The sequence below is a fragment of the Populus trichocarpa genome, chromosome 13 (genome assembly GCF_000002775.5).
Source record: "Populus trichocarpa isolate Nisqually-1 chromosome 13, P.trichocarpa_v4.1, whole genome shotgun sequence".
Taxonomy (NCBI): domain Eukaryota; kingdom Viridiplantae; phylum Streptophyta; class Magnoliopsida; order Malpighiales; family Salicaceae; genus Populus; species Populus trichocarpa.
In genome coordinates, this window is record NC_037297.2 from 5,754,376 (window position 1) to 5,775,693 (window position 21,318).

The window sequence follows — 21,318 nt, forward strand, 5'->3', positions numbered from 1 at the left end:
AGATTTTCTTTTCTTTTTGAGAATTCAAAATCTTTATTCTTTACCCTATCCATTAAATTATAAATTAATCTCTCTAATTTTAAGAAATAAATTAATCGGTTCCTTTATTTGAGTAAGTTTGACAGTGTGGTTAGTAGAGTGTAGTTATAATAATTTTTTAAATAATTTTTTATAATGAAATATATTAAAATAATATTTTTTTATTTTTTAAAAATTTATTTTTAAAGTCAGTATGATAAAAATATCCAAAACATACAAAAAAAATTTAATTTTTTTAAAAATAAAATTTAAAATTTTATGGAAACACGGTTTACACCACGTTCCTAAACAGCCTCTTCAAAAACTAAATTTTTTTTTCCATTTCAAGATTTTCTTTTACATTTTTCTCTTTTTGAGATTTTAAAATCTTGATCCAATCGAGTAAATTCAATGAATTAATTAGTTTTTTTGCACTTAATATTACTCTATTATAAACAAATGTCTTATTTTCTCGTAAATATTTATTTCATTTCTCAAAACTATAGAGATTAATTTATAATTTACTCTACCCCTGCCAACAAACCTATCCAATATCACCCCTTTTTCTTTCTCTTTTCAAAAGAAAGAAATTCTTTCAAATTATAATGTATTACCATTTATAAGTATATTTATTATAAAATTTTACTTTTATGTTTATAAGATAGAATAAATAAATGTATTACCATTTCCGTTGTGAATAGACAAAAACAATTAAATATAACAAAAAATATTTAGATTATAGAAAATTATTTTGCCTTGCTATTAAATTCGACTTAACAGGTCAACCATGAAACTTCTGACCTAATTTTTTACCTAACTTGAATTTAAAATTAAATCATATAAGAGTTATCTTAACTTGAACTAATTGATTTGGCCAATCCAAAACTAATGTAGAGAACCAGTAAAAAAAAATTCTAAGGATGAAATTGATAAAAAAAAAAAAATTGATCGAAATCCTTGCCTAACCAAGTTTCAAATTAAATTATGTTGTGAAAATCGTTTTAATGTGATCTAGTTGACTTAAATAGTCTAAAAACAACCCAGCTGACTAGTAAAAAAAATATAAAAAGAAAATTAAAAAGAAAAAAATGATGAAATTAATAGAAAAAATAATATTCTCAAATAATTTCTTGTTTAGCCTAGGTTTAAAATTAAAATATGCAAGAGTTTGTTTTACGTAACTAATTTACCTAGATGATTCAAAAACAACAATTATTAAAAAAAAAATGAATACTTGCTTTTCATACTGTGAAGCAAGTGCGTTGCAACCCACTTCTTTTAAATTTAAAAAAAAATTCAATATTTATAAATAAAAAAATATATAGATATTGTTAACATGATTTTCAGTAATAAGCAAATTTCTAAGTCCTTAACTCAAAGTATAATACATACGTTTAATAAAACAGGTTGAGGATCACATAAGCCAATAAATACTAAATAGATATTTCAACATTAACCATTGACAAATTTGTGCAGATAAATTTATCTAATCATGTGCTAGGAAAAGCCCTTTAATTTTTTTTAACTTAATTATATGGAACTAATATTTTTTATAGAAAGAGTAATACTTCAAATTCCATGAAACAAAATTATTTGTTAGTAAAAATCTCCTTTTTCTTATTAATATCTTTAACTTTTTAAAAAAAAAAACTATAACATTTTTATATGCTAATTGTTTGATAAATCATCAATGTGCTCTCTTTTTTACAAAAAACTTTTCATCACAATATTTATTTCTTAGATAATATTCAATCATGTTCCAAATTCCAGTTCTAAAACATAACACTATTTATAATTTTAATGTGAATATATTAAAAGACATAATAATAATAATAATAATAATAATAATACAATGGTCACATGTTGTTGCAAGAAACTCTTCGAAAGTGTTATTAAACATGGCTCGATTCATCATCCTTGAAACCCTCCGTCTTGAATCATTGGCTAGCTCGAGTCTTAAAATAAACTATGTGGGTGTTGACTTGATATAATCTAGTTGACTTTGTGAGTCTAAAAAACACCTAAAAGATTGGTGAAACATGGTTTGACTTTAAAAAAAATTAAAGACAACATAATTTTTTTTTCAATATTAGAGCAGCGACATATCAGATCAATTCGTCAAACTCCCAACCTAATTCATTATCCTAATTGGGTATAATAACTCTGTATTTTTTCTGAAACTATTGTTTATTTAATTATAAGATAACAAAAATCAACAACCACAATAGAACAACCAAATAAAAAAATAATTATTTTATTAAATAGACTTTAATAAAATAATATCTTGAACTTTTAAAAATAAGTATAAGTACGTAGAACTATGTGCTTGAGTCTTTAGCTTTTTTTCTCAAATTGAATGAATGATGTGTCATCCATTTAGTTTTTTTTTTCTTTTTAAGAACAGACAACGTGTTGTCTATGAATCTAGATTTTGGCAACCACATAGGTTACTAGAAAATCTAGTCCCTTTTTTTACTCAAAAACTCGATTTTCATCTCATTTTTATTTACAAACACATCAAAAACACTCTAATAACCACAAGAAACTAATTCTTCAACTAAAAAAACCTTATAATTGGTTCAAAAACATAAAATCAAGCTGAAAACAAAAAAATCTCTCAACCCTAATATATTTTTACAGGTAATATAAAAGGTTAAATACATCTCAACAACACTTCTCTCATTAAGAAGAACACTTTGACATCAATTTTGATAATTTTTTTCAACTAAATCGAACCAACCAATCTCTTTCTCCATTTCACCTTCTTACATTGACTTTCTCTCTCATTTCTCGAGCTCAAAGACTAAAACATGAAAGAAAATAAAATTCTAGATCAAAATATAAGAACTTCAAAAACATAGAGAAAAAATATGAAAATCCTTAAGGACTAAAAATGTTATAAGCATGCCCCAACCATAGTAAAAAGTAGAAGAAGAAGAAGAAGAGCCGGAGAATTTGTTCATGTATCAATTTTGGTCCTTAGAGTCTTAATTATGTTTATTCAAGAAAGTTAAATTTAATTTTTCCAAATTAATTATCAATTTAATGTTAAAATAGTTTTTAAATATTGTGAGAAATCATTTCCAAGTTAGCCAGGAGAAATTGCCAATTCTAACCTTAAATTAAGTAAATGTGAAAGAATCACATTGACCAAAAAAAATTAAAAAAATTAATTAATTAAAGATTTGTGAGCCCTCTTAGTGTTTTTTTTTTATAAATAGTTATCTTTTCTCTAGCAAAAAGTAATTCTTGATTAACAAGTCGAATATTTCATGAAATCTTGTAAATAAAACAAGTCTTATAAACTTGATTTTGATGGTGCCTTCTTTGACTTGTACATTCCTATATGTTTTATTTATTAGCAAAACAATAAAAGTTTTGGCTAAATCACTCAAGCCACGCACATAAAAATACTATTTATTGTAATAGTTTTTTTTTAATTTAATCCTTTAATAATTTAATATTTTTTTTTATTTTTTTTTAAATTTTATCTTTCAATATTAAGTTGTTTTAAGAATTATACTTCATAATTTTTTTTATTTTCTTTCTATTGGGTTATATACTAATCTCATGAGTTTATTTTTTTTTTCAACCTTCAATATTAGATTTGTTGGAAGTGGGGTTTCATAATTTTTTTCGATTTACTTTTATGAATTTATCTCAATCTCATGACCCAAGTTGTGGATTTAACAAGTTAACTCGGGTGGAATCGAGTTATTTTTTTGGATTGCTTTTTTTAATTGATTTTTTTATATCATCCTTCAACATTGGGTTGGTTGGAAATTGAGCTTCATAAATGTTTTTTATTTGTTTTTTATTAGGTTATTATGATCTTATGACTCGAGTTGTGGGTTTGGCAGGTTGACTCTATTCATTTTTGGGTACCTTTTTAATTGGGTTTTATAATTTTTTTCAATTTACTTTCCATAGAGTTATCTCGATTGGGTTGAATTAGGTCGCGAGTTTGACAAGTTGACCCAGGTTTACTTGGTTCATTTTTTTTTATCATTTTTAATTGAATATTTGTTTTCAATGTCACCCTCTAACAACTCAATCTTTTTTTTTGTATTTAGTTTCTTTTCAAATTTAACTTCAATATTAAGTTGTTTAGAAATAGGGTTTTATAATTTTTTTCAACTAGCTTTTTATTATGTTATTATGATCTCATGAGTTTAGTTTTTTTTTTTTTATCGATTGCAATCTTCAACATTGGATCTATTGGAATGGAGCTTTGTAATATTTTTCACTTGCTTTATATGAAGTTATCACCATCTCATGACGCAGGTGATGAATTTAACATGTTAGCTTGGGTTGACTTAGATTTTTTTTTTAATTTCATCATTAATATTGGGTCAATTAGAAATTGAGTTTCATAGTTTTTTTTACTTGCTTTCTATAAAGTTATCACGACCGCATGATCCAAGTTATAAGTTTGGTAGATTAATCTGGGTTGATTCGGGTAGTTTTTTTTATCCTTTTTTTAATTTAATATTTTCTTTCAATCTTATTTTTTGATATTGAATTGATTAGGAATTGACCTTTACAATTTATTTTGATTTACTTTGTATAATGTTATCATTGTCTCATGACCTCGGATCATAGATTTGACAGGTTAATACGGGTCTATTTAATATATTGTCATTTCAATATTTTAAAAAAAATATCATCCAATATGTTATCATATCAATATTTTAAAAAATATATCATCCAGTATATATTATATTTCAAGTTTATGATTATTTTTTTTAAAAAAATCAGCAATACTTAAAATGTAAAAATAAATGAATAAGTTGGTTCTTCTATCCATAGCCGTGCAAGGAAATCATTTTTAAAGAACAACCTACTAAGAGTGTGTTTGGTATTGCGGTAGCTGTTGTGGTTGTGGTTTGAAAAAAATTGTTTTATAAAAAGTACTTTTAGTTGAGGTTGGTTTGAAAAAATAGGTGTTTGGTTAAAACTGTGGTTGAAATTGAGGTTGAAGAAAAAGTAGTTTAATGTGTTTGGTTAAAAGTGCTTTTGAAATTGAGGTTATAAAATAATTTTACAAAATATATATTAATATTGATGGTTTTTAATTTAAATATTATGGAGTTAACTATTGTTATTACATCGTGAAATAAATCATACTTTATATATATAAAAAAATTATTGTTTTATTAAACTATCTACAATTCCATTACGTACAAAATTCATCCTACAAAAACTACAAAATTAGGTAAAATATTATCAGGAATAAAATTGAGATTATAGTACAAGTAAATGTAATGCACCTTAAACTAATTTTTTAAAAAAACAAAAAAAAAATTATTGTTCACGTTCAGTGCAAGTGAAATTAATTAACTGCACTGATATAAAAAAAAAAAATTGTTCAGTGAACAGTAGAGCCATGCATCCACTGTTCACTGAACAGTGAAGCATGGTTTTTTTCTTGCAACGTGCAAGAAGCAGCTCCTAGCTGCTTCCTTTGTTCCTGCGTTTCAAACACTGTATTGCATGGGTCCCATGTACAGTAATAAGCAGTTGTTACTTAACAAAACAGCTTGCATAATTTAGCCGCAGGAAACGTGAAAGCCACCACATAGCCAAACAGGTTCTAAGAGAAACCACGAGGAAATATAGATAGAACAAAGGATTTTAAAGTTCCATCTGCACCGACAATTTTGAATTTTAATGAAATATTAGATAGAAAAGGATATATATTTTCTTCCAATAAAATCATTATATTTTTGTTGTCCACTAATTTAAAACCCGAAACTATAGTGAAATAACATATAATTTATAATTGTCTATATCTATGACAAATTAATGATTTTATTTATCTTTTCTAAAAACAACGAACTTGGAATGTTTTCATGCAAAGAATCTATATATATATATATATATATATATATATATATATATATATATATATATATATATATATATATATTTATTTATTTAAGGAAAATGGTAAGTAGCATCTAATATTTTTTTTTTTAGTTTAACGTGGGTGTCCGGACCAGCTTGCGCGCACCTCGACTAATCCCACGGGCCCTGAAGTTAACGACCATGTAAGCCTTCAGTGATCATCATATGAGCAACCACATGGCTTGAATCTGAGACCACAGAGGGAGCAAACCTCTTGGTCCCAAGCTCTTACCACTGGACCACCACCTAGATGGTTCATCTAATATTTTTTAGTAGGTGACCTCGTTCTACCTGTTTGGGAATGTGGTTGCGATTGCTTTTCAAAGTGTTTTTAATTTAGAAATATATCAAAATAATATTTTTTTTATTTTTAAAAAATTATTTTTGACATCAGCACGTCAAAATGATCTAAAAACACCAAAAAAATATTAATTTGAAGTAAAGAAAAAAATAAAAAATATTTAATTTTTTTCAAAAGTGTTTTTAAAACGCTAAAACAAAAAATATTAGTAGTACTGTGCACTTTATATTTTTCTTAAATCTATCAAAAAATTATATTTTTCTATCCATTAATTTAAATGCCAAAACTATACTGAATTAACATTCATTGTATATTTGTCTATATCTATAACAAATTAATGATTTTATTTATTTACGAATGAATTAAATTGGATTTTTCACAGTTATGATTTAAGACCAGCAGAGTAATTGAGCAGCTTGATCACTAGTTTAACGGGTTAACGAGGTGATTTCCATGCTTTTCTTTAAAATAAGATTTATATCAAAATAAAAAACTCTGTATTTAAGTTATTAAATAAAAAAGAGAATGTTGAGTGAAAAAATTAGTATATGGAGCAACAAAAAAATGTGTGGAGAAAGCAGGAGTACAGAATGTGGCCCTGTGTGGTTTGCTCTATTGTTTTATATTATGTTATTTTTATTGTATAAACTTAAACAAATTTATATAATAATCTCAAATATTTATATATTTTTATCACATCAGTTTATCTTGTGAGAAGTAGGATAATCATGAAAAATACTTACAAGATAGCTGATGGTAAGCGGAGAAGATAGCTGATGTTATTGCTTGTCATTTGTTTCAGCGCCTAAGTATCTCATTGGTGGCTGGGTGGGCAGTGGGTACCCTTTAAGGTGTCATGTGGGTGGTGGGTTGCCGTTACCGGAGAAAGGTAGACGTTCTACGATCAATGATTGACTGTTTTTAAACTCGTTACTTTGCATTGTAAAGTGACCAGGCTATTGAAAACCAGGGCAGCCACCATGGGTATAAAATAGCAAATTGAATTTCAAGATGGTAATGGCTAGAAAGATGGATTTAATATCATATGTAAGGTACATTGTAAATAAAATATATAAAAAGAGGGAAGATGCTTGGTTCAAAATTTTTGTTTCTATGCACAACTATTCTCTAAGATTCTGAAACACAAGATTTTCATTGCGGAAGAGAATGAAGACATAAATATACACGAAAGACAAGCCCTTTTGATCCTTTGGCAGGTTAGGAGGTTCTGTGGCAATGCAGTTTATGGATGATGTGGTTTATGCAACCATGTACTGCCTCAACTGTTTGGTTCTATTCTTGTTCTTTAGCTTTCGAAATGCGCTCAGCTCGATTTGCCGAACTCTTTCCCTACTGACACCCATCAACTCCCCAATCTCCTGCAACGTTTTCATCCTCCCATCCTCCATTCCAAATCTCCATCTGACGACCTGATTCTCCCTTGGACTGAGACTTCCCAGAACTTTCGCCAGGTCCTTTTTCATAAATTCCTTCATTAGCAGATCTTCTGCTGTTTCTGCTTCAGGATCTGCAGTCACTTCCTGGGGAATAAGATGCATACAATTCTCAGCAAAACAAGCAATCTAAAAGATGCAATGACAACTGCAAAAGTCTTGACAACAGGCGCAAGGCCAAGGCATTAGGAAAGGAATGATACGGACCGAAAGTTTAAGATCCATGTTAAACCCCATCTTCTGGTCAAGAGATCTTGGGGCTTTTGGAGTTAGTAGTACAGCACTGAGCCTCTTCATCGAGAGCCCAGCTGCCTCTGCAACTTCTTTATCATCAGGATGTCTTCCATTTTCACTATACAATTGTTTTCTAGCCTCCTTCACTCTATAAGTTGCATCCACCATATGAAACTGTAAACTCAAAATATTGAAACCAAAATGTTAGAACAAGAAATGTTTAGTACAGACAAGAGCTAGTGAGTTGTTCCCAAAAAGCATACACCTACTACCTCATGTTTAAATCACAATTTTAAAGGCAAATTGTTTAAGCTAAGTCAGAGAAAGGACAACTGAGAGTTGAAGTAGAACTTACTGGTAAGCGAATTGTTCTAGACCGATCTGAGAGTGACTTGCGTACTGCCTGTTTAATCCACCAGTGAGCATATGTTGAGAATTTGAAACCTTTTGATGCATCAAACTTCTCTGCGCCTCGTACTAGGCCACGGCATCCTTCCTGCAAGTAAACGAACAAGTTTAAGTCATTACTGCATAAAGCCAGGAATATCACGAGTTTCAATTTCCCTTTTTCTTCTTTCTTGATTAGCTCTATTTATTGGGACCTTATGGGGTAGTTGGAGTATTACATAAGGAAATATAACGATCTGGGTAATTGGAGTTATGAAGGTGTGGCTAGGGAACATATTGTGTTTTCTTGCTTGTGCTTCTTGGCGTCTGACATTGGGTGTATTGGGATATAGAAATATTTTGATGAATCTACAGGAAAACCCTCTAACCCCGTTTGTCTTTATACAAGGCAGTACACACCTGAACAAGATCTTGGAGATTCATCCCAGTTCCCTGATAATTTTTGGCAATTGAAATAACAAGCCGGACATTGGATTTTATCATTTTGTCTTTGCAAAGGATGCCATAGTTTAAGCGCTTCCTCAAAGTTAACTGATCAACTCCAGCCGCAGCAGCCCACTGTGCAAAGCTGGGCTCGCCTCCAAATCGCTCCTTCAGCTCCTCCTCAATCCTTTCAAGTTTTAGCAGGTCCTAAATGACATTAATAAAAAAAATGAGACATCAGAAATCTGGCAAGATTGAATAAAAAGTATACATATGCATAAAGAATTGAGTTGACAGACACTACCTACCCTATTTATCTCTGATTATACAATTTTCAACATTTAAGTCTCCACTTTCTCACAAAAGGTCACATTAGTCTTTTTTTGTTTTATTAGTTAAAGTTCTTCTAATTATCAGTAGCATAAAAACTCATGTTGGAAGGGTCCTTAATCCCCCACATGACCTTGAATTCTCAAAAAAAAAAAAAAAAACATTGTTCTTCAAATAACATTGTTAGTGGTTTATTCATAATCAGACCTGTATTCCTTCTGACAACTCCACTTCTTCAGTAGCGCTGAGAAGCCTGGAAGAGCTGCTGGCTCCTCTAAAAAAGCGCAATGGATCAGACTGGTCTACTTCTTGCAAGGGCACACGCTTTTTCTTGCTGGTAGAACCGGACTTCACGGATACAACATTTGCAGCAGCCTTTTCAGCTGCTCTTGCTCGTCTAGCTTTTCTTTCTGTTTGGCGCTTTGATCGCACAGCTATACCCTCCGAAAGCTGTTTTTGCAAAAGTGCAAGTTCTTCCTGTGTTGGTTCTAAACAATCATATTCTTCGGTCGGGTATTGCACGGAATATTCTTCTCTTAATCTAGTTTCAGCTGACACGGAATCTCCTATTATATCAGCTCGTTCTTTTTCAGTAAGCAGAGACCACATTGATGAGAAGGAATCTGTTGTAGATGCTATTGGAATTTTTGTTTCTTTCTTCATAGAAGAGTAATTCTTAGCCATTTCAGCTGCATCTTTCGCAACCTTGACAGCAGCTCTTGCAAGAGCAACTGCTTCAGCAGCAGCAGCAGCAATTACAGCCTCATCATTTGCGATAAGTGTTTCTGCGGCTAAACTAGTTCCAAAGGGTGGCTGCACACATATCAAAGTAGAAAATAGATTAAATTACCATATAACACAGGTCATCAGTAGAATATATCAGAAACAAACTGACTGCAGCAACTACAGTATTGTAACTATGATAGCAAGATCAACCAAAAGAGAAGATCGTCAATAGCTTTAAAAAGAAAAGAAATCAATATAATTTGAAAATCTGATTAGCAAGGCCCTAGATGAACAGTTGAAAATTTTCTGACAGTGGTTTGATTAGCAATAGAACAAAAAAAAGCAAGGCATCTAGGGAGCTTACTATTAACTTAGTAGACCGAAATTTGAGAAATTAAGGTCATTTATTTAATGAAATGAAAACTCTATGCAAAGGCTAAAACAATGCACCACCACGTTCTGAGAAGCCTGTCTCCCAGCTTAATTACCAAATATAACAAATAACTATTATGGTTTTGCTGTGGAATAAATAAACAAGTTTAATAAGCACTAATCCCCCCCCCCCCCAATTTTAGGAACTGTAGGTGCAGTAAAATCCCAGATAGAGCAAGGCTCACCTTCTTCTGTGGACCGATTCCCCCTATATACGTCCACGGTCTGTTTGCAGAAATTGAATCTGAATGAGGTTCTAAAGAAGGCAATCTCAGCTTCTCCAGATCAAGCACCGCGGTTGATGGTGATGCAGAGGACAAAACGCATTGTGCTAGGAAAAAAAATCAATATAGTCTTAGAAATGACTGCACTCCATACAATAATCATGTTCCAGATAATCTCGACGAATTTAAGCTGTTAAGTTAGGTAATTGTGTATAAAAGTATAGCAACTTAACAACAGCCCTCGAGTAAATATTCTAAATGGATGCAACAACATCAAACTAAAACCAGGAACACAGATTCAAACAAATGGTAATACCACCCCCATACAAACTACAGTTGCAAAAAGTTAAGCGAGAAAATATCAAGTAGATGCTCGCTAAACTTGCAAAACAGTCAGCAAGGAAATTAAAAAGAAAGCACACTAAGTTTTTATCAAACGATAAGCATAAATTATAAATATTTGGTGACTTCATGTGGCCATAGGAATACTATTAGAATGTGCCAATTTTGCGTTGGATTGGATTTTCTAATCTGGAGTTCTTGAGAATAGAATCCATATCGCTATTCCTTAATGTGAATACACAATGGTGAGAGCAACAATGGTGAAACAAAATAACTATAAATAATTCCAAAGAAAACCAGAAAACACCCATCTCAGTTCTAGCTGAAGCAAGGACATGTACTGAGGATACCTATCAAGCTACTTATAACACCAAAAAAAAAAAAAACCACCACAATTCTTATTGAAACAAAAATGTCGAACAAAATAAAATTAAAACTCGCCCATTTCAGTTCTGGTATCAAACATAGCATTCGTCATAAGTTGTGAACAAAAAGAAAAAAAAAATCTTCCAAAAATATTACTGAAAACCAAGACTTTCATTACTCGGTGGCATTCAAAAAACATAAAACAAAACAAATATCCATTTCAGTTCTGATTGAAATAAAAGCATTCAGAATTGCTTCGTGGTCAAAACAAAGAAATACCCAGTTCAAGTATGGTCAAACAAAGACATTTGTGATAAAATATCAAGAAATGAAAATAATAAAGCAAACAAACAAAACCCATTTGAATTCTAACTGAAACAAAGGCATTGGTAAGTAAGCAATGAAGAAGAAAAGATGCAACAAAGCAACTCACGGAGTTGGGTATGGTTGGTGCCGTGATGTTGGAGATTTCTAAAATGTACAGAGAAAGTGTCTGGTTGGCACTTGAACTGTGGCAGTAAACAAGACATTCTCTGCTGCTACTACTCTAGCGCTACCTGCTACAACTATTATAACTGTCTGTTTCTTGTATCATTCAACTCAGTGTTTTTTCTATAAAGAAATACTCCATGAAAGAACTGTCTTCTTATCTGCTTTATTTCGAAGTTTCGGACTTTAAAACACAGAGAGAGTGAGAGAGAGAGACGAAGAGTGAGGTGTGGTGTTATTTGCTGGTAGTGTGGTGATAACATGAAAGGATAAGGGGAGAGCGGCTTCCTGCCTTTGCCTGCTGGCGAGACATAGACAAAATGAACCAGTCCAATTTTATATATTTATACTTGTACTTTCCAAAGGCATTTTTATTTTTTGAAAAAGAAAGTCTATGCTTAATTCCCTTAATTAGCCTTACTTGATTAATATATCAAAAAATTGAAAGCTTGGGGATAAATTTATATCATACCAGTAGAAGAAAAGAGACAAACAACTGCAATTACAAACAGCTCTCTCCAGTTTCAGCAATGTAAAAATTGATGAAAAGAAACTGAAACGTCTCGTGGTTTTACTGTAGAAAAAAAAAACATTAATAGATCTTCACGGTGTTTTTTCTTCTTCTTTTCAATTTTTTTAGTTTTTTTTAGTTTTTTCACTGTTTAATTTTTTTTAATTTGATTCTTTCGTATTAATAAGTTGACTTGATAATTTGTTTTAGTTAACTTTATACTGAATTCTCGCAATGTTAAAAAAAACTTGATTAATATTTGATTTAATAAAATAAAATTTTATAGAATTAGTTTATAGGATTTATTTTACAATATCAACAAGCGCTCTTTTTTATAGCTTTTTATTATTTTTTTCTTAAATTTTATTAGATATCTTTTCTTCGTATGCCTTCAAAAAAAAATTCTTGTCTTTTCTTCGTATTCCTTCAAAAAAATATTACAAGAATTTTTACACGATAATGCTCGAGTGATGTGTTGTTTTTATATATTTTTTTAATATGCTCACATTGAAATTAATAATATGTTGTACATTAGATGATAATAATTGATTTGGATAACACATTAAAATTAAAATTAAATTTAAAAAAAAAAAACTAAAATAACTAGAAGTTTTATTGTTTCATTTAATGTATATCATCTCACCTGAGCAGGAATGTGTAATGCTTTGGAGCATCCATAATGTTTTTTTAATTGTTCAAATGTTTGGTTTGGTTCTTGATATTGTTTTATTTTCCATTCTTGTAGTTTTTAATTTTAATATTCTAGCTTTAAAACTTCATTTATCTCGTATTTTAGTTTTTAAAAGTTGAGAGACCAAATAAAGTCATTAAAAATAAAAAGAATAGAGAAAAAAAATTATTGATCATATTTTATCCATAAAAAATTTTAATTTTAATATCAACAAATTTGCCATGAAATTAAGAGTTTGATGGTGGTTTGGGCCTTTAATCATTAAGAAAAGCTAGATCAAAACATACAAAGTTTTATTTAGATTCGGTTTGATTTTGATTACTAAAATTGGTTAAATGAAGCTTTGGAGTTGAAAATAAAGTTAATGAAATTTTTAAGATGTTTTTTAGATTAATAGCGTGTCTTACCTACACGTAATTTATTTTTTTAGATAAAGTCTTTGTTCGTTTATAGAAAAAAAATTTTAAAAAAATTATTTTCCTTACTTTTTTATATATGGTAAACTTTAGAAAAATAGTTTCTCATAAAAAAAATAGCCTTACAAAATGAAATTGTTTTCCTTTTCTTTTATATATATATATATATATATATATATATATATATATATATATAAACCTTTTAGAACTCCTCTCATTCTCATCTTATTGGTAACCTTATCAAAACACTTCTCTATCAGAATGAAAAATATTTTAAAAAAACTCATCAAAATATTTTTATACTATTTACCATTAACTAATTTTGGCCTTCTCAATGTAAAAAAAAAATATTTTGAGGTTTTAAAATAAAAAAATATTAATAAATTTTACTTAAAAGATATTCAACAAGACCACATGTCTATAATATAATATTAAAAATATTTATATCGTTACATGATATAATATTTGTTTTTTAGCATTGCACTTTTTATATCCTATTTTTCTATTATAAGTAGTCAAATAGTTATATTTAATATTTCATACATGTTCGATAAACTTGAAAAACAATACTAATAAGTTATTTTTTATAGTATAGTCAAACACTAAAAAATATTATTCAACTTATTTTTTATGGCGTTTTAAAATATTAAAAAATAATTTATTTTCCATAAAAACTATTTAAAAAAAATACTTAGGCCAAAATATATCAAAATCACACCTGTTTTTCACATAAATACAGAATTTATCATTAAAATAATTCATGAATTTTTTATATATAAAAGAGAGAAGTACAGCTTAGTACCTATTGAATAATTACTTTCTTAATGTCTTATGTAGTAAAAAATGGCAAAATTTTATTATTATTTTTCACTTGTGACAAAGTTCACAACTAATTTTATTACTAGTATTATCATTCTTGTTAAAATTAGTAAGTGTGGGTACGATAGAGAAAATATAAGTAAATATATTTTTATTTTATTTTTGTTGGATAATGAGTTTTATTTTTTTTATGTTTATTTTTTTTAAAATTAAATATAAAAAAAACCTAATAATATTTTCAAATTAAAGAAAACACGTAATCTTAATAATAAATTATTTGTCAATAATAGCGAGAGTTATAAAAAGTCCCGACTCAAAAATATTTTCTGGATTTATCTCTAGTGTCTCCCTAGTATGGGCCTAATTGTGTTCCACCTTAGACTGGATTCAAGGGGCCCACTAAAACAAAGCAGAGTAACCCGGCCCAAAGGTAAGCCCAATAAATCCAAAATCAAGAGTTGCTATGATGCAGCGACGTCTCGTGGACTGTGTATTTGTTAATAGAGAAAGTGAGAAACTTCAAATGTAGTCCCAAGGAAATATAATCGTTATCATTTGCATCCCTAATCTATGCGTATTATCAATTAGATCCCAAATATCTCCTTCATTTCGCAATTGAATCTTTTTTTAACAAGTCTAATTTTGGGTAACATATGCACTAAGACAGTGTCGATTTAGAGAAAAACAGATGGAAAAGTTAAAGAACACGATGGTGTGCATATTTATTCACTGAAATGGCATCGATTTGCCGATGAACATTAAAAAAAGAAGAGACACTTGGGACCTAATTGATAAATTTAACAAGATTAGTACTTAAGTGTATATTGGCTTGGGACTAAATTAGGTGTCGCTGGTTAATTATACAACCCCTACCGGCTACCGTCCTAGGAAAATCACACTCTATATTTACTTCTCTCAAAAACAGAGCTGTAGAGAGAGAGAGAGAGAGAATGTCGTTAGCAGCATCTAGGGTTTTCAAGGCCTGTAGGGCACTCTTGGCTCCAGCCAAACCTGCTACTGCTTCCAAGACCACGGTAGCGAAGCCAAAGCCTAAGCCTAAGCCAAAGGCAAAGGCAACCTCTACGACTCCAGGAACACCCCGTGGAATACTCAAGCCAAACCCTGTCTCTCCTGTTCTCGGTGACTTCTTAGGTGGGGTCCCTGAGTCTTCTCGAGCTGAGGCTGTGAAGAAGATCTGGGCCCACATCAAGCTCCACAATCTCCAGGTCTCCCTCTTGATCATTTCTTAAATCTTTGTTAAGAGCCTAGCATTGCAGTATATAATTTTTTTTTTCTGGTTAGGTTTTTACTCACGTTCCTTTTAAATCCTTTTTCTTTTGTATTTTTGTTAAACCCTGAGCTTTTATTACTCGCTATAAAGGTCTTGCTGATTAGGGTTTTTAATGTCTGTTTTTGTGTTATTTGTGTTTCTTAAACCCTAATTAGATTAGCTTTGATTTTTGTTCTTTTGTTTTTTATGTAGTATCGTGTAAACCCTAGGGTCACTTTTTTTTTTAATCTTTAAAACCCTAGTGGTACCTTGCTTCGTTTGTTTATTCTTTGTTTTAGGGTTTATAATCGTTTTTGTTTTAAAGAGAACACTCATGCTTGTTACCTGCCTGTGAAATTCGTCGTGGATGGTGTGACGGTTTAAGGAAAATTAGATTAATAATTTCTTTTTGTGATGTCTAGCATGTTTTGAAAAATCAGGGGCATTTGTAGACAAGACCTTTTCACTCTTATTGTTTTTAATTGTTGGTGTTGTTGGCATTGCAATTTGGATCTAAATTCAGTTGTGGCTCCGTGAACTTGCTAGATTCTTGTGGTTCCTGGCATTTTTTGTTAAAGGGGATTATCACCAAGCTTCTCCTTCCTACCGTCTCCTTTTCTCCTTGTGTTTTGTGATTGTATATGTGTCTGTAATAGAACTCATGAATTCAACATCAGGACTTGTACCATTGTGTGTAAATTGTTGGAAGATGTTTTTCAGGATTTGTTTTATGAACTTTTTATTCATGTAGTGTTCAAATCAAAATAGATATGACAAATGGCTTTATCTAGTACATGCATGTAATTGGATGCTTTGATCGGTAAATATTGAAATATGTGAATGTGCTTTTTCCTGCAGAACCCCACTAACAAGAAGGAGATAATTTGTGATGCAAAGCTAAAGGCCATATTTGATGGGAGAGACAAGGTTGGATTCTTGGATATAGGGAAGTTGCTGTCTGCTCATTTTCCAAAGGCTGGTTAATTTCAGGAGTTAGGGTTTAGGAGGGTGGCTTGACTCTTCATGGAGCAAGCTCTTGATGACTTTATGGTTGAATCATTTGCTTGTTTTATGTTTGATATTTGGCCTTCTGTTCAGAGCCAAAATCTTTGTTGAATTGCAACTTAACTAGTTTTTAGCTGGACATGGTGTAAAATTGGCTAGCAATCATGGGTTTATCATATCTCCTCATTTCGTATAATATCACCTTTTGTTTTAATTTTAGCTTATAATATGCTCGGATAACGTGATCGATGTCAAACAAATACAAACAAACAATCACGCAACTCATGCTGACAGTGGATAAATTTGTTCATGAAGGGAGACCATTGATGAAGCAATGACAAAGCGCACATGTTGAACTCAGAAAGGCAAAAGTGGAGCAGAATACCACAAATCTATAAACAAGACTAGCCATGTTTATATTGCAAGTAAAATCTAGTAGGCTGAAGCGAGTGTAACAGAAGTAAGTTCCTTGTGAAACGCTTCAGGTTTGTCTTGTCAGTTTGTCAGCTGCTAGATATGTTTGTAAGAAAAATTTTGAATCTGCAAATCTTCAACAAGAGCTGCAATAAGCCACCCATTAATATGGATTGGTTGGACAGACGAGATGTAATCTCACTGGATCTGGATGTCGGGCAGTTTAGAGTTTGGGCCGTAAATGCTGTTAAGTAATCAAAATAAACTAGAAGAGGACCAACACTCGCTTTCACTGAGGATAAATCAATGTCCCAAGATAGAGGAGCAATTGAATCCAAGTTCAACAGAGGAGATTGAGACAACAAAAAGGAGGAGAAAAGCTAGAGTTAAAACAGATTGAATGTTTTGTCGACTAACCAGACTCCGAAAGAATTTTTGTACTAGCAAGTTTGTTGATGACTTGATATTTATCACGCGTTCAACTGGCCATTGTCTTCCCTTTCAAGTTTAGTTGAGGAGATGATGTATCCATTGCTCCACAACGGCGGGGGAACCGTACCATGGTCTCAGATCATCATCTGAACCAACCGGTGAGTGGTAAACTCCGTCCAAGCTAATGTTGAGCGCGCCATCCAGATGGGCTGACACCTCTGGCACCACTCCATCACCCCATACATCTGCCTGCCCACATACCTGACAAAGTGCAACATGTCAATATCAGCACTTTCAAGTCAAAATTCTGGTCCTCGCTTATTACACGATGAGAGCTAGTACGAGGAAAATGTAGTTTCCTGCTCAGGTTACAGAAGATACATGGTTGCAACAGAATCTCTGGTTTGCTAAATGATTTGATGATTTGCCATCCATGCAATTGAGTTTACCTGCTTATACCCTTGCCCAACAAAACGAGCACGAAATCTAGGCGCAGTAGAAGTTGAATTGCCCATATCATTTACAAGCACAGCCTCTGCAGTTGGTTGATCGTTCTCAACAGGAACCATCGTTTTAGCTTCCACATTTGAGTCCCCCAAGAAGCGGGCCCCTTGAATATACCTGCAGTTTTATCACAGGTTCAAGGAACTTCACACGTCTGTCTTGACTGCGTATATCGTTTGGTTGTTTCATAATTATGGAAAATTCTATAGAATGATTTCTGCCGTGTTGTTACCAACTGTCTCGTTGACAAACGCTGCCTTGAAAGCTTCTTGGTGTGTGCATTCATAAGTGGCTATTTAAGCAGCAGATGTTTTGGAGCTAATGCCCATCTCAAGTGCCATGGCAAGTAAGATTCACCTATAACTAAGTAAACCAGGGTTTTTGCTTACCCTACTCTCAGCAGAATCACATTACACTAGCTTTGCCATGATATGAAATTAAAATCAATTAGATAATTAGAAAGAAATACTTTTTATCTTTCAAAGGAAAAGAGGGATTATCTAAGCAAAGCTTCCACTTTATTTGTTGTGATTTTTATGCTATTAACATTGCCCTGCTAATTGGGATATCAGCGATTCTTTCTGTCAGAAGAAACACAAACTTTCATCTGCCTTGTAACCACTCAAAAGATTTGGTGTTTCATCTTTCATGAGTTCTATCAAATATGTACCTTATTAGACTTCACTGATTCCACAAAAACTGCTATTCAAGGCACTGAAGATATTCAAAATCATGATTTGACACTGAAATAACAAGAACTTGTTGTTTGAGTATTTGCAGAAGTGTTGGCGAACAATAAGCACTTGAAAATGAAATGACAGTGCCAACTGCCAATTGCAAGGTGTGTGATAGAAAGATGTTTTCTCTTCATTATTTGAGAGTGAAATATGTTGGAAGAAAGACCTGAAAACATAGCAGAAATGGTGGCGCAAAGAAATGTTTATTTTAAATAGGATCTAATTCATCTTCAGCTTGTACAGGCTCTTTGATCGTCATCGTAGTCCATGCACTATAAATTCACGTTCCCCACAATGAGGATGGAAAGGATATTATCGTGATCTTAATACAAAACGAAGAATGTTCCAATTCTCTCTTTGGCTTCCTGGTGTCTTCCTAATAAACCACTTTCAACACACAATTTGAAGACTGAGTTAATGGAGATAGGTTATTTTTTACTTTCGAGAATGGGTGGAATGACTTAGACGAGGAGAAGTACGGATGAAGTTTTCAGATTTTGACTCATAAGATGAGTTTCTTTGTGTATTACTTTTGGCTCGGCATTTCCTTAAGAAGGAATACCAAAGGCAGAAAGTTGGATATAGGTAACTAAATCTCATGCCATAACAAAAATGAACCATTTTGTCCGCATAGCAAAATGTGAAATCTCAAGGCCTGGTTCCGCAGCAGGAAAATAAATATTCATGTTACTTGGTAATAATGACATATTACAGCTTATATTCTTTAATGGAAGAAAGGACACATCAAGCACTGACAGAAATATCTCTTTCTATTGTGAACTATAAGGAAACAATTAGACTCATGATGCAGAAAAGTGATGCATGAAAATCTTGAAAAGACAAGTAATTTGGGAAAAATATAAAAAAGTTCTGGTTTGTGATCTTACCTCCCTGCGATGCATACATATCTCAATTCAGGAGTATACACAGCTTTCATGCAATGTTTTTCAACATAATCAAGGAGACCCCTTGTTTGATCAATGACCCCTGGCACGCCTTTTGGAGGTGGCCTGAAATGAAAGATAAATAAAACACGAACCAAGAGCACACTAAGTGAAGTTAAGCTCTTGCGAAGAGAATGGATTGAGTTATTCATCAACAATGTAGCTCTCAACTAAGCACAGAAAACATTAACAAGATATTGAACTGAGCACATCCAAGAGCCATTAGGAGGAACAAAAAATTATGAAACTGATAACCTACAAGTGGGGAGTACCAAGAGTCAATAACAAGGAGACATCTAACTGCCCAAATTCTTCCATGTAGACACGTGCAAGCCATCCTCCTGCTGAGTGACCAATCAAGGACAAAGTCTGACCTGAAATAAGATGTTTTAATGTGTTTTACATGAAGTTACCCTTGAGGCATCGGCAGCTAATGGCAACTCTGACGGAGAATTATAGCCGAAAATGACATAGGAAAGGGATTGGAGACACAAAGTGTAAGGAAATACCCAATGAAATTCTCCATTTGTAGAAACCTTCAATGGTTTAACGGCAGGTAGTTTGCGTGATAATTCTAAGTGTTTATCCGGGCAAGATTCTCTGAAAACTCTTTTAATTACCAATAGTTTTGTAAAATGTTTATGATATAAGCAAGGATGATTACAATCAGATGCTGCTTTGAAGTTGAAGTTGAACTTTCACTCTGTAACTACGTCCAAGACAACATATTCAAGAAGTTTTTCTAGTGGACACTGATCTTAATTTTCCTTTCAGATAGCAGGTTTTATCAACTGTTCTAGAGAAACCTTTCAACCTGGACTGCCCAGGACATTATTTATAAAAATGGTTGAAGTCGACCAGCAAGTAAATTAGTGCATGCATGTTTAGGGGCTGGTTGTGAGACAATTCCTTGTGGTGTTAAACACGCTCAAGATTTCACTGCTTAATTAGTCAAAGCAATATGTTCAACCATGATTGCTGAAGATCATAATTAGAAGAAAGCTTATTAACTGAAACATAATTATTTAAGTCATCTATAGAACAACATAAACACCAAAGATTGCAATATTGCAAGCAGTAGCCAATTAGAGCTAGGCAAAGACAAAACCTTGTGCCAGCTCCTTCGCTTCTTGGACAGCCTCATCAATCCTCTTCAGATACCTAGACGCATCATATGAAAGAAACAAATAAAGGGCACTTCTAAAATCCAATCTGGATTGCAGTGCATCAGTATTCAGTTCAAAACCCCAAAAGTCCAGTAATTCAATTCACTTCACTTACCAATCAAGAACAGGCCGAGGCCTAAGAGTGCCACTCCAGTAGTTTGGATCCACCAAACCAGCAGCATTCCTCAGCCAATCAAACCTTGACACCTTAGCTACAACTGTGGGTACCCCATACTCTTGCAATGTCACCTCCAACTTCTGATAGTCCCCTGTATTGTTCCCTAAGCCCTGAAACAATCGAATACTACTTAGTGCACTCTATATTCCAAACACGTGCATACATACATACATAGAGACAGAAAGAGAGAGAAGGAGAGAGTAACTGGAAGAATGACAGCAGGCCGGATGGCGGTAACGGTAGAAATGGGGTTGGTAGGAGAAGGGGAGCAATGGGGTTTGAAAAAGGATGGTGACAAAGCCAAAGCCATAACCATATCCTCTTACAGTTTATTATGGTCACTACTTACTTAACTGCTGCTTTTTTTGACAGTTGAATGGTGATGCCCAAGCATGATTATGTGCACACTCTCAACACCAGTAATCCTCTACCATTTATAACCAATGGGATCCTGTCTTTTTTCTTTTGTGTGTGGCTTTTGTCTCCAAAAAAACTGACCAATGGCGCTTTGTTTGGCTGGTTGGACCTCTTGTTTTCTAGTTGTGGGCTGGGACATCTTTGCACTGGCTAGGGATGT

At 32.2% G+C, this 21,318-nt stretch overlaps 3 protein-coding genes across 4 annotated transcripts; 1 reads left to right on the top strand and 2 right to left on the bottom strand.

The window, feature by feature from the left end:
* Positions 1–7,244: 7,244 nt before the first annotated feature.
* On the bottom strand, positions 7,245–11,970 carry LOC7482402 (RNA polymerase sigma factor sigB). The gene is made up of 7 exons (XM_002319710.4): positions 11,599–11,970; positions 10,419–10,564; positions 9,283–9,888; positions 8,722–8,952; positions 8,270–8,410; positions 7,888–8,088; positions 7,245–7,767 (listed from the first exon to the last, which is right to left on the bottom strand). The coding sequence occupies exons 1-7, from the start codon at positions 11,693–11,695 to the stop codon at positions 7,486–7,488; spliced, it is 1,704 nt and encodes a 567-aa protein (XP_002319746.3). The 5' UTR covers positions 11,696–11,970; the 3' UTR covers positions 7,245–7,485.
* Positions 11,971–14,981: 3,011 nt separating this feature from the next.
* LOC7482403 (upstream activation factor subunit spp27) lies at positions 14,982–16,562 on the top strand. The gene is made up of 2 exons (XM_006375895.3): positions 14,982–15,317; positions 16,220–16,562. Exons 1-2 carry the CDS (start codon positions 15,042–15,044, stop codon positions 16,343–16,345), a joined length of 402 nt encoding a protein of 133 aa, XP_006375957.2. The 5' UTR covers positions 14,982–15,041; the 3' UTR covers positions 16,346–16,562.
* Positions 16,563–17,041: 479 nt separating this feature from the next.
* LOC7493864 (uncharacterized) lies at positions 17,042–21,223 on the bottom strand. Of its 2 annotated transcripts, none has more exons than XM_052446370.1 (7): positions 20,947–21,223; positions 20,679–20,851; positions 20,506–20,558; positions 19,670–19,766; positions 19,341–19,463; positions 17,662–17,833; positions 17,042–17,473 (listed from the first exon to the last, which is right to left on the bottom strand). In XM_052446370.1, exons 1-7 carry the CDS (start codon positions 21,055–21,057, stop codon positions 17,288–17,290), a joined length of 915 nt encoding a protein of 304 aa, XP_052302330.1. In that variant the 5' UTR covers positions 21,058–21,223; the 3' UTR covers positions 17,042–17,287. The 2 variants fall into 2 exon arrangements, with proteins under 2 accessions (XP_052302330.1, XP_002319747.1); XM_002319711.4 differs by having other exon boundaries at positions 19,657–19,771; positions 20,947–21,210.
* Positions 21,224–21,318: the final 95 nt, after the last annotated feature.